Below are 14,108 nucleotides of genomic sequence, written 5' to 3' on the forward strand. Positions count from 1 at the left end.
ACCCACCCCCTCCACCTTCCACACAAAAGTCCAAGTCACACTCCATTGCAAAACCTTACCCCCACCACCCACTGCCCCCGTTCCGTGAGGTGCCTGGATGCCCATATGTTTCCCCATTAGGTGGAGTACCATGCACTTGTGGGGGTCAGGTCGGGTCCGTTGTGGCCCATGGCAGTTGTAGCTATACGGACTGGCCATTGGTCCTGTTTGGACTCTTTGGCTCAGTGAGCTTCATATTAAAGTTTCTGTGACGCCTGTGTTTCGGCGGCACGCCGTTGAACCCTGGTCTTTTGTTTCATTGTTCATGGGTGTGGTTCATTTGTATGTACAATGGTCAAGTTGACCTTGTGTTGGGTAAGTACCTCTTGCTGTGGGGTGTATGACGTGTGCTGCTGTGAAGGGTTGGGGGGCGTAGCAGGGTGGGTGGGTATGTGACTGTGCCCTTTCTTCCCATGTTCAGTAGGTTGCGGTACATACCGTTGTTCTCTTCGTCGGCGGTCTCAGTCGTGGAGGTATATGGCAAGGAGCAGGGCTGGCAGGATCTGCAGCTCTCTATCCATGTCTGGTTCTGCGGGTTGTGTTCGCCTCCAGTGAGTGTTTCCTTATATTTTGTTAATTATTGCCTGGCTTTGCGTGGCGGTGGTTCCCACCCTGGAACTGGTGGCGGACTGGTGGTTCATTATTTGATGGGCAGGTTGGGCCTTTCCGTCAGACTGTCGGTGGACTCTGCCGTTGTCGTTGGCACTCCTCTACTGGCGGTGGGTGGTTTGCAGGATGCCTGTGTTTCATTTTGTTCATTATTTGGCGGTCCGGCCCGCTCCTCTGTTGGCGGTTTCTGCCGCCACCACCGGCAGTGCGGAACGGACCGCCATGTTCATAATGAGTGCCATAATAACATTGTCAACACAATGTGAAGGGAAAATGCAAGGATGGTCCACAATGACATGTCACAAGGGCACATTACCACACACATGAGACCACTGGATAAACATACAAGGGTAAACAGGTCCATTCTCAAGCTCAGGTAACTCCCCTCCCACTGTCCAGGCAGCCTGGGCATGGTACCCACACAACCCAACTTCATATTAAACACTACTTGGATCCATGTCATGGCCCATTCACATGTCAGACTAGACACTTCCACCTGCCAATGACACAGCTCTGAAATGTCCACTTGAGGATGGCATGAGATGAGACGTGAAAGGAAAACAATCATATACAAGAATTTTAGGAAGGCAAAGGCATTCATGAAACACAAAAGTCAGTCAAATCATTTGTAGTTTCACTGACAGTGCTATATAACTAAACAAACCAAAGGAGGTGCTCAAGAGAGTGACATCTCCAAGTCTAATGTAGCCTGGAAACCTTGGTTTTATGATGCATTGCATAAAATTACCTGTCTCATATCCGTCACAACATATCATGACCTGTATATTACCCCATGCAGTCAGAGTAATTCCAGAACACCAGATAGTTACATTCAGGTGAAGTACTGATTGATGAGATCTGTGCGCATGCCTCCACCTTCATCCTCATCAATGTCATTCTCACTTGGCATTTCAGGATTCTCACCCTGTGGTACTGCAAGCTCACCTTCATCAGGAATGTATGGGGCGTTCCTCCTCAGGGCAAGGTTGTGGAGCATGCACAGGCCACAACGATCTTACAAACATTTGGGAGAGTAGAGGAAGGCTCCACCTGTTTTGTCAATGCCCAGAAGCCTGCTCCACGACACAGTGTGTTCTCCCATGTGCCTCGTTGAAGCAGACTTCCCTTGGCGTAGTTAAGTTTCTCACTGGTGTCAACAACCATGGATGATTTGAGTATGCAGAATCCCCTGTAAGGCAACGTGACATGTGCAGCTATGAATACAGAGCAAAGTGTCACTAACAGCAGACATGATACATACATACACACATGACATATGTGACTTAACAACCAGCCAGGCCCTTTCTGGATACAATTGTGTCATTAGCTGTGGAATAGCACTATTCCGCATGATGAAGGCATCATGGACTGAACCCGGGTACCGAGCACAGACTTGGGAAATGTAGAGGTCTGCCAAACACACTCCTTGGACATTGATAGAATGGACGTTTTTCATGTTCCAATTGACCTGTTCAATCAATCAAAGATTTGTATAGCGCAGCTAATCACCCATAGGGTCTCAAGGTGCTGTATGTGGACGTGCTGCTCAGTCGAAGAGCCAGGTCTCGAGGGCCTTCCTGAACTGCTTCAGTGATGCAGTTTGCCTTAGCTTGAGCGGTACTGTGTTCCATGCCTGGGCTGCTAGGTAGGAGAAGGATCCTCCTCCTACTGTACTTTTCTGGATCTTGGGGAAGGCTGCAAGGGCGAGCTGCAAGAAATGGATACATCTGTTGGGTACGTGGAAGGTGAGGCAATGGTTAAGGTAAGCTGGTCCTGTGTCATGCAGTGCCTTGTAGAAGTGGATCAGGAGTTTGTATGTGTGCACTTATGGGCTGGGAGCCAGTGTAGGTCTCTGAGATGGGAGGATATGCTGCTCTGCGGGGGATATTCAGGATGAGTCTGGCTGCTGCATTCTGGAATCTTTGAAGTCTTGGTTGAAGTTTCATGGTGATGCCGGCACACAGTGCATTGCCGTAGTCCAGTTTGCTGGTGAAGAGTGCATGGGTGACTGTCTTCCTCATGTCAGGGGCTATCCAATTGAAAATCTACTGCAGGAGTCGGAAGGTGTGGAAGCATGACAAAGAGATGGAGTTGATTTGAGGTAATCGATAGAGAAGAGTCCAGGAGGTTGCCCAGGTTGCGCTCATGGTCAGTGGGGACGTGGGCGTTACCGAGACTGGGGCCGTGGGCGTTACCCAGAGCAGAGGGCCACCAGGAGTTGTTCCCAGCAGATGGGGTGGAACTGATCATGAGGATCTCTGTCTTGTCTGAGTTAAGCTAGAGGTAGCTGGCTTGCATCCAGGCGGCGACTGCTCTCATCCCGTTGTGGAAATTCCTCTTGGCTTGAGCAGAGTCCTCGGACAGGGAGAGATCAGTTGGGTGTCGTCGGCATAGGAGACTATGTTTAGCTCGTATTGTTTGGTGATCTCGGCAAGCGGGCCATGTAGACATTGAAAAGCAAAGATCCTTGTGGCACTGGTTCTGACGTGAAAGGAGGAAGTCTGACCCTCTGTGTTCTTCAGGTGAGGAACCTGATCCAATCCGGGGCTTTGTCTCAGATGCCAGCATTGTGCAGTCTGTTGCAGAGGATGGAGTGGGAGACGGTGTCAAATGCTGCAGAGAGGTTGAGAAGGATGAGTGCAGCCGTGCCTCCGTGGTTCAATATGATGAGTATGTTGTCGGTGGCTGCTAAGAGTGTGGTTTTGGTGCTGTGGTTGTTTCTGAATTTGGACTGGGATGGGTCTATGATGCGGTGTGTCTAGAAGAATTCGGTGAGTTGCTAGTTGACAGCTTTCTCAGTTACCTTGGCTGGTAAAGGGAGCATAGAGATCGGTCTGTAGTTCTTCAGCTCCCTCAGCGTGTATCCAGTCTGAGGGGAAAGTAACAAACTCGAAGGATAGGTTGATGGTTTGGCAGAACTCTTGTTTTATGGTGGTGCTGGCAAGGTTGTCAATGTGTTGAGAGCATGGATCCCAGGGTGCTCCCGAGTGGATGGAGTTCATCAGTCTTTGGGTGTTCTCTATGGCGATGGGAGTCCAGGAGTTCAGTATCTGGTGGGGTACTATGTCCGTGGTGGTGAGCAGAGTTGGCAGGATTTAGTTCCTGTAGCCTTGGTAGATATCCTGGATCTTACGGTGATAGAAGGTGGCAAGGTTGTTGTAGAAGTCTTGGGAGAGAGGGATGGAGGAGGTGTCTGTCCCAAGGTTTGTGACCTCTTTGACAACGGCAAAGAGCTCTTTGCTGTTGTGAGTGCTGGTGTTGAGACATGCTTGAAAGGCAGCTTTTTTGGTGGCTCTGATGTTCTGGTGGTGCATGACGGTTGAGAATGTGTCCAGCTCTGTGGGTGGGGACATTGACAAGTTGTTTGAGGCAGAGAGTTGTGAGGTTGTCCAGGAGGTTGAAGGGCCATCGAGGGTATCAAGGTGGAAGTTGAGATCGCCGAGTAGGATGTAATAGGAGGAGGTGAGCATTTGGAGGTGACGAGGTTGGCGATATCTTCGCAGAACTGTGGTTGGGGTCCGAGTGGCCTGTAGATGAGGGTACCATGTAGGGAGATTTTACGGTTGGTCTGGATCTGGAAATGTAGGTGCTCGTGAGTTGACTGAGAGTGCGATTCGATAGAGGTAGTCAGGCGGAGGCTGCTCTTGTGGACTATGGCAATGCCTCCTCCAGGCCGGGTGACTCTGTTCTTGGGAATGATTTTGTAGTTGTCCTGTATGGCTATGGCGATGTCTGGGGCTGCGGTGGGGGTGAGCAAAGTTTCCATAAAAAAGGCAATGTCCAGAGCTCTTGAGTCGAGGAGGTCTCAGACTTCTACCACATGGTTGATGAGGGAGCGTGTTTTGAGAGTATGCACCTGAGGTGGCCGTCCGAGCTTGGTGCAGGATCATGGGGTTCAGTGCCAAGCAGTGGACCTAAGGCTACATGGGTACCATCAATGGCTTCAACAACATGTGGGATGTGTGCCAATCCATATAATTCTGCTTTCACATGTGCAAAATCCTCAGGTTGTGGAAATCAAATATAGCTGTCCAGGTGTTTCAACAGTGCTGAGAGGACATCCTTCAATACCAAATCGAACATAGGCTGGGACATCTCAACAGATAGGGCCACTGTATTTTGGAAGGACCCTGTGGCCAGGAAGCGCAACACTGACATGACTTGTACAATGAGCGGTATGCTATTTGGATGACGGATGGCTGGCATCAGATCTGGCTTCAATTGACGACATAGATCAATGATTGTCTGCCTATCCAGGTGGTAGATCTGAATCACTAATCTGTCTTATGTTATGTGAGCCGCTGTAAACATGTTGTGCAAACACACCAGGGCTAAGGCTTGCATATATTCTGGGATGTTAATGCCCTGATTATTAACATACATAGAGCAACCAATTTTTTTATGAAATTGCTTTATATGCGTCTAAAATGGTGGATGCCTAACCTACTCCACTGGACAAATGGAAACTGCCTAGGACCACCAGTGGACGTCATCATGGTGGTAGGCATATATTACTGAAGCAACAACACTGCTATAGGTTAACATTTCTGACTGCGGCGCTCTTGGGGCAATGACAATGTCCGCTGGTGGTGACAGTCGTCTACATGGTGGGCATCACTGCTATTTTCTGCTGATTCCTCACTTGAATCCTGACACTGCTGCCAGCAAGACCTCCACGACCTGTGCTGTTGTGTGCCGCCTCTGGCAACAATCATGCTGCATCCAACAGGTGATAGGGCCCCTGCCTTCTCACCAGATGAGCTGGAGAACCTGGTGGAGGACTTCCTACCCCTGTATGGACAGCTCTATGGTGCACCAGAGGAGTAGGTAAGTGAACCGTGTGCACACTTTCTGTCTACATCTATCTATCTCAGCTTTCACTAGCCTGTGTATGAGGTCAGTTAGTCAGCTGGTGTGTGAAAAGACTTATTTAGTGCTGAAAATGTGCATGGATGGTTGATTGAATGGGCAGGTATCCATGCCAAATGAAAGGTTTGAAGGTGTGAATAGATTGTTCCCTGACCCAAGTTGCGTTGGATGCACATGGCTAGATGAGTTGCATTGACGGCCATCCCCTTTGAAAATATACCAGAATAGGTATGTAAAGTGTATTGACATGTGGTTGCATGGCATCAGGAGGGTTGATGACATGCCGTGTGGTGAGTGCCATTTGTGTTTATATACTCTTTACACATAGGTCTGTGGCCACATGTGGCCTTTTTGGACAATTGCACTGAAGTCAGGTATTGACTCACTATGGCCCGCAGATCTTGACATAGGCATGCATTGTACAATGGCAATGGACTACATAATTAACTCTTTTGCATGTGAATAGTAGGACATGGTGTGGTTTGTAGGTCTGTCTGCTCTGCCTGCCAAGAGTAGTGTCTGTGCAGGTTTGCCCACTGGAAAACATGAGATGTGTCCTGGCATTGGTTCGCCTTTTGCCTTGCTATTGTGATACTGTACCCACTCCGAGATTCCCTGGACAACACGTCATTTCATGACTCTCTGCTTTTCTGCAGCTTCTTAGGCCAATGTCCACTCATCACCTTGGGAACAGGCTCATCATATGTGTCTAATCAGCTCATTTCATGTTTTGGCAACATGTATTAGATAGCCTTTACGGCTCCGTTAATCACTCAGCCCTATTGTCACTACCTTACAGCTCTGATGTGTCCAGTTCATGCACCTTCAATTTCAGACATTGCACTTCTGCAAACACTGTGGTGTTGTGTAATGTGCTGTTGCGTAGGTTCTCCTTATCCTAATGAGGCTACTGGATTTGGGTGGCAGAATCACTTAGATAAGTACAATTCCACACCATGTAAAGCCTGTTGGCCTAATCCGGGTTTTCCGGCTAACTAGCAGCGCCTCATCTCTGCCCAAGAGCCGGGATGATTATAGCTAGTGGGCGCATCAGAAGAAAGACTCCTCAGGGGAATTGTGGTCAATCAGATCTCATCCCTTTCTCTCAGTTACATTGGTCTCACAGAGGCAAAGACAAACAGAGGCAGAATATGGTTCAATAAGGGTTTTATTGAAGTAACTGCATCTGTATTGCAATAACTAGGATGATAAAACACAATAGAAACAAGATTGTGACAAGGAGAGTGAAACACAAAAACAGTCCCTCCAAACTGTCACTAGGAGAGATATATATCTTTTCTACCTATGCTATGTTAGAGCACTGCATAATAAGCCTAATTTGATCTTTAGGTTTTCCCCCTGGGAAGACATCATCCCCAATACCTGATCAAGGAAGCCTGTAGTTTAGAGAGACACTGGCCAGGGATTCGGTAGTCTAAGCAAGCAGCTGTAGCAAAGGCAATCAGCAATCAGCATACAGTCATGGTCATCTGGCTGGAATCTCCCTCTAACATGGATGGGACAAAGGAGTGTTTTTATAATAAAACAATTGACATTCTAATTAAGTTTTGCCGGGAACACTATCTGACTTCAGCCTTGAGGAAAGCACAAAGTGAAATGAATGTCCTACAAAGAACCTAGGGGCCAGATGTAGCATTTTCCGATTTTGCCAATCGGAAATTGCGAGTCGGTGCGACTTGCAATTTCCGATTTGCAAAATCCGATGCAGAACTGTGTCTCAGACACCGTCTGCGAGTCGCTATGGGGTCGCAAAGACCCACCTCATTCATATTAATGAGGTGGCTCGCATTTTGCGACCCCATAGCGAGTCCCTGCACTCACAGGGATGGAGGCCTGCTGAAGACAGCAGACCTCCATGTCTGTGACTGCTTTTCAAATAAAGCAGTTTTTATTTTATTTTGCAGCCCGTTTTCCTTAAAGGAAAACGAGTTGCAAAATAAAAAAGATAATGAAACCATTTGGTTTCGTTTTTTCAGACTAGGCAGTGGTCCATTGGACCGCTGCCTGCTCTGAAAAACCCTTTTTGGCAACATTCACAAAGGGGAAGGGGTCCCATGGGGACCCCTTCCCTTTTACAAATGGGTTACCACCAGTGTGACACTGGTGGTAACTACGAATTGCTTTGCGAGCGCATTCGCGGTCACAAAGCAATTTAGCATAGTGATGCGAGTCGCAAATAGGAAGGGGACACCCAAATTGTGAATGAGCATCGCAAACTGCATTTTTCATGGCGCAAACTGCGATTTTCGCAGTTTGCACAATGCAAATTGCTTGCTACATCTGGCCCCTAATGCTTTCCTAGGCGAAAGAACAACTAGATAGAGAAAAATAAAACAATATCGCAAATGTGGCTAAGGCTGGAAAGATAATGGAGGTTATTACAACTTTGGAGGTGGTGTTAATCCGTCCCAAAAGTGACGGTAAAGTGACGGATATACCACCAGCCGTATTACGAGTCCATTATATCCTATGGAACTCGTTATACGGCTGGTGGTATATCAGTCACTTTACCGTCACTTTTGGGACGGATTAACACCTCCTCCAGAGTTGTAATAACCCCCAAAGTGATGCTGAATAAAATCTAATTGGGCATAAGTGCACAACAGCAGCCCTAGTTTGCTAAAATGACAAGTCTAAAATGTGTCTAAAATAGCTATAAAACAGTGCTCTGATGGTGGACTCTGTGTTTATTATTATGAAGTTAGACATGTAGAATGCAGGGCCAGGTATTTCCTTACAATGTCATAGTTTCAGGGTCCACACGTGTGGATGTATGTAGCTACTGGTTGAAGTGACACTGAAAACCCTCACCCCCTTAACTAGCATGTGACAGCATCTGCCCCAGCACATGTGCACACATGGACAAGATTGCCTCTGTGTATGCTCCACCTGTCACTCCCTTCAATGTGTTCAATGCACAATGGGTCTTTCAGTAGGTTTGTTGTTATATCTCATGACTTTTAGCAGCATGTGATATTAGGAGTTTGTGTTTCTTTTTGTGCATTGTTAGCAGTGAGCTGTAACTAATACTTGCCACTATATGGGATGTGTTTCATATAGCACCTAATCAGTTTCAGCTGATCATGCCATAATTCACTCAAGGTAAAGGTTTGCCAACTGGCGAGTAAAAGGCCTAAGCTGTGAGGTGTCTATTTCACCCAAATGGGGAGTGTTTTTGTAGTCATTTCCCTGTGTACGACAGCTATGTGCCACAAGTGGACTGGAAGGTTAAGACAGGAAATTCTAAGCTTGGTACACTGACATGATTGTGACTGTGCTATTTTTTCATTGGACTTATGAACATGATATTTTGTCTTGTTTATATGCATCCATTGTGGTTACCACCCATTAGAATGTGATGTGAAGAGCCATCGCCAAGAAGGTGCGGACCCTGGGGGTCTACAGCAGACGGAGTACCCACTGTCGAAAGAGGTGGGAGGACCTGAGATGCTGGGCCCAGAAGACCGTAGAGGTCCAGCTAGGGATGTCCTCCCAATGGGGACATGGTACCCATCGGAAAATGATCCCCCTAATGGCCCGCATTTTGTCAACGGCCAATAGATGGGAGTTTGAGGGCAGCACAGCAGCCAAAATGGGGTAAGTACATATATGTATGACATGCTTGCCCCTTTGTCAAATGATTGGATGAGGGAGACTGCTAACCCTGACAATGTGGTTTGAGTCACATATCTTCTGGCATCCTATTTTTGGAGAAAGCCCATGTATTCCCAACTATTGTACTCATCCTTTAGGTGATGGGACCTAGGACTATACTATGGTGAACCCTCAGTTAAAATGTTCAGCAGTGACCACATATGTCAGTGTGAGGTGTCCAGCAAAGTGCAGCAACAATCCTACTGAATGTCACTTTGCACACAGGTAGCACTCAAGACAATTTTCACAGTCCAAATGTGAGTACGATGTTGGTTACTTTTCTCTGTCATGTTTCTGGGGATATGTCTGAAAACCAGGGTCAGGTTTTCTCCATTGTAGGTTGTGTGCCTCACAGCAGTCTGTTATGCATGGGTGCCCATCATATATGTGACACGCCTCACATGGCAAATGTCTTGGCAGTTATAGCAAGAGACTTCCCATTGGTAAGTGCGGAATGTGCTTTGTCATGGTTGATGTGTCATCAGTGTAGCCAAAATGCCTTGTGGCTACGTGTCTGCATCTGGTCCTTTTCCAATACGCTACATATCTATGCATGAGATGTAGGCATGTGGTAGCCATGGAGTTGGCATGATGTCCCAGTTCCCTCACATACACAACCATGGGGTCCTGTTGTAGTCATGATACATCTGCAATGGTTATCTGTTTACTGTGATGTGCCAGACAGAACTGTGTCACCTTCATATGCAGTCAAATAGATACATTTGTGTCTCATAGTATGTTGTTAGCCATGTATAACAGCAGTAAGCATGATGGGCATGACAGCTAGGGGCAGGGTGTTGATCTACTTGATAATGATTTGTACACTTGATGTGGTATAATGTTTGTGGGTCCCCAGAACCTGTGTGTTGTTTGGGAAGTGTGTACTGACTCTATGGATCATCATTGATTGACTTGTAGTGAAAAATGAATGCAGGTCTTGGGTCAGGGATTCCCCACAGACAAATGCCATGCTTATCATGTATGTGATGTAGCTAGTGATGTTGTTTATCATGGTAAAAAAATATGGTGTCCTCCTGATTGTGATTACAAGGTCTGTGTCCCTCCTTCCTGCATGGTACAGTTATCTACTACAGACACACTCAGGAGTACAGATGGCAATGGGTGCGGGAATGTTGTGGGCCTATCCTGGGCATTACTAGACCATTCATGTGTGTATTCTAGAGACATCTCTCATGAGCCATGGGACCTCCCTTTCATGTATTTTTGTGAAACTTCAGACTTATGCCACAACTGAGTGAGCCTTGCAAATACAAATGTTGACTAACCTTGGTAGGATGTGACATGTGGGGCTGTACATTGTTGTGTTTTGTCCCTAGTGAAATGAATGTCTCCATGTCACCTAATCCAGGCATGGCACAATTTAAACATTGTTGATTACCTTCCCCTAGCACCATCAGTAGTCCAATAGATAACTTATCACTGCAATTTAGATGTATGTATAGGCTTGTGTCAGTGTTTTTGTTAGGGTACCTTACAGTGGGATCCATAGTTCGGCTCCTGGTTCCATGTGGTGTGCTTGAGGTTGCACATTTTTACTGTGGAATGGTCACATTGTTGTGGTATGGTTGGCGTACTAGCTAGAGTTCTTCCATGCCATTATAGTTATGTGACACCAGATTTTGCTAATGTGTTTCCTTTGGGATTCTAGATGGCATGCATGGTTTTGTATTGACCCGTGTTGGTGGCACTTTGCTGTCACTTCATGCGGTGGGTGAGTTGACATGATGGTATTTTTGGCCTCTCTGATTTGGAATGGCACTGTCTTCATGTTGATGTCATAACCTCAATTTTTTTTTTGTGGCAGCATCAGCCCAGCAGATGAAGAAAATGGGGCTGCGCCAAGTTGGGAAGCATCTGGCCACAGGATCTCAGGTCACAAGGCCACTGACAGCGTACGACCCAGTAGCCCAGAGGGTGAGGGGAGTGCCACGGGGAACCAGATCAATATCTTAATTCACGGATTTGTCCTCTAGTTGCCACTCCCTAGTCAAGGACCACCCCAATACCATCTTGGTCGGCCACCCCCCAGTCTATCCACACCCTCCCTGTTGCTCCTCACCCAGTTGGCTGTACCCACTCACCCAAAAGGGTGGGTGTCTCTTTTGCCGCAGGCACCTCTGCCACAGGCCCTGTTAGCCCTGTTGCCCTCTGTGAGGAGACTATTGACCTCCTGAGTTCTTTTTCTGTGGGTGAGATGGCCATCGTGAATGCCATCCAGGGACTGACAAGTCAGAGCCAACAGAGCATTGTGTTCCTGGAGGGCATTCAAAGTGCAATCTCTGGCATACAGAGATCAATTCAGGCTCTGGTCTCCACACTTACGGCAGCCAGTCACCCCTTGTCTTCTGTCGCCCTCAACCTTCCTCTTCCCAGTCCAAATCCCCCCTTTCATAACCCAGCCGAAGCACACAGACAAACTTGCATGCATCAGCTGCAACAGACAAGGGTAGCACACAAACACAAGCACCACAAGACACACCAAAAGCACGCACGCAAACAGCATCCACCTGTAGACACATCAACAGTCATGACTTCCCCTGATACTCCCCTGGCATCAAACACACAACATCTGTCACACTTGCAGGCACTGCACCAACAGTCACAGATCCAGCCACCACACTTGTCAGATCCACAGACACCTGACCACAGAGACACATATATGCAGCATATCCACCATACCTGCAGTCACCACCCCAACAGGCACCCTCCTACCCATGATGGCATCCCCCAGCATCTCCAATCCATCTCAGCCCATGACACATAAAAGCCCTCAATAACCCACCCAACAGACACCCACCAGACAGGAGCATACCTCCCACAAACATGCACCCAAGTCAGCATTCCCAACATTTCATACAACCACTCCTTCAACCTCCAAGTTCCATTCCCCTTCTGATGACCGTCCCCATGTGTCTAAAAATGTGTTCCTTTGTGATCTTGACCTTACCCCTGTTCTCCCTATACCACCCCAAGCATTTAGTTACCATCCCCAAGGCCAACCCTTCTACCTTCAAGACCTCCTCTGCCCCCCTGTAGACACCCATGCCTTTCCCCCTGCCAAGAAGTCTACTCCTACAAAGAAGTTCACCCCCCTTCCAAGGCCAAACCAACCCCCCCGAAACCCAAACCTGAGCCCAACCCCCACCAAATCCCAAACCACCCCCTCCTCTGTCCACCTACCCCCCCCCCATGGTCCCTAAGGTGCCTGCCTGTCCCCTTGATGCCCCTTCCTGTGGCTGTTATTTGGCAGTCAGGAGTCGATTCTTGGGCCTGGATGGTACCTTTGGGCCCTTATATTAATGGACTGGCATATGGCCTTGAACTTGTTTAGTCAATAATTATTTATTTGGAAAATAAACCCCACCTGTTGTTGGCGTTTGCGTTACACATTTGTCTTGCATTTCCTTCCTTAAGTTTCTATGAATGTAGTTGTGTATGTTTGTGCTGCTTGCTGCTCCATTTCATGTTTGTTGCAGTCTGTGAGTTTGTGTGCAGTGCTGTTGTCCCCCAAGGGCAGGGTGTGTCTTCCATGATGGGTATGATAATGTAGATTGAATGTTGGTGTGATGGCATTGTGTTGTGTTTGTAGTGGTATATGTTTCTTTTTCTGTTGTGTGAAGTGGGCATGTATGGTGTATGCTTTGTTCCCCTAATTTGGGTATTGTGTACTTGTGGTGTGTGTATTCTTGACTTTTTGTCATTGAAAACCTGGAGTGTGTGGAGTTGGGTAGTTTGCTTTATATTTGAGTGTGCATGTGCTGATTTAGGTGTGTATTACTGACAGCTGGTTGTTGTAGGGGTATGTCCCATGGAATATGAGTTGTTTGTGCTGTAATTCCTTGCCCTTCCCCCCTTATTGGACTATGCTTGATAATTGTTATTGGTATTGGTTGTTCCTGAGATCCAATTGTGGGCATTTCATATGCGCATGTTGTTTGGGGCCTTGCTCAACATGGTGTATATTCCAAGGCAGGCTCCTTCCATGTATGGTCCAGCTGGTCCCAGCAAAGCTGTGCAGGAGTTGTTGTGGTGGTTTGCTTTGTGTCTTTTGTATATTTGACTCTGAGTGTATTGTGCATGGCAGTGTGGATTGCAGTGTTGTTTGATAGAGGTGTTGTGTGTGCATGGCAGATGGATGTATTCATGTGCTGTATGTGTGGGCAGTCCCTGGCCAGTGTTGTGTGTGAGTGTGTGGAATGTATTTGTATATGTGCATTAGTGGCGTTGTTGTTGGTGTGTATGCTTATGTTGTGTGGCCTTTGGTGTCCCTGATTGAGAGTTGTGAAGCCGTGAGTATATGTGTGTTATTGGCTTGCAGTGTGTATGTGTGCTGGTTCAAGTGTGTGTGTTGCCAAGGTGTGAGTGTCCTTGTGCAGGATGTGAGTGTGTATGTCATGAATGATAGGTGTAGGTGCTGGCCTTGTCATTGATGCTCGAGGATGATTTTGCCAGCGGTACAAGCTTAATGACAGCTAGGTGTCCGTACTTATGGTTGTTGTTGCCAAGTTGCCATTGATTTCATCTTCCTTCTGCGAGCAGGAGCATCAGCATGATCTTGAGGAATGGATTCATAGCGGCTCCGGATGTGTAGTGCAGTGTGCAGGTGAGTGTCTTCCTTTATACTGCTCATTTTTGTCTAATGATACATTGTGGTTGGACCCCAGTTGATGGTGTGAAACCTTGTAATGTGTCCGGTAAAAACATGGTCTCCACCAACCTGTTTATGCCTCAAGGAGACCACAGCAACCTGTGCTGCATGGCGGTAGCAGCAGACCACTGGCGGCCTCCTATTTCCTATACCGCCAATCTCATAATGTGGCAGTCTGCTCCGCCAGACTGTTGGCGGTCGGGCCTCTAATGTGGCGGTCACGGACCACCAAACTCGTAATTAGGCC

The 14,108-nt window shown here is 47.4% G+C and overlaps 1 protein-coding gene across 1 annotated transcript in view; it reads left to right on the forward strand.

The window, feature by feature from the left end:
- Nucleotides 1-5,797: 5,797 nt before the first annotated feature.
- The window catches only part of LOC138249288 (extracellular calcium-sensing receptor-like), a 149,712-nt gene continuing 141,401 nt past the window's right edge, over nucleotides 5,798-14,108 (forward strand). Inside the window, 2 exon segments of the mRNA XM_069203244.1 lie at nucleotides 5,798-5,807; nucleotides 11,018-11,127. Coding sequence (XP_069059345.1) covers nucleotides 5,798-5,807; nucleotides 11,018-11,127 — 120 coding nt within the window.

Source organism: Pleurodeles waltl, chromosome 8, assembly GCF_031143425.1.
Source record: "Pleurodeles waltl isolate 20211129_DDA chromosome 8, aPleWal1.hap1.20221129, whole genome shotgun sequence".
In the NCBI taxonomy this organism is placed as follows: Eukaryota; Metazoa; Chordata; class Amphibia; order Caudata; family Salamandridae; genus Pleurodeles; species Pleurodeles waltl.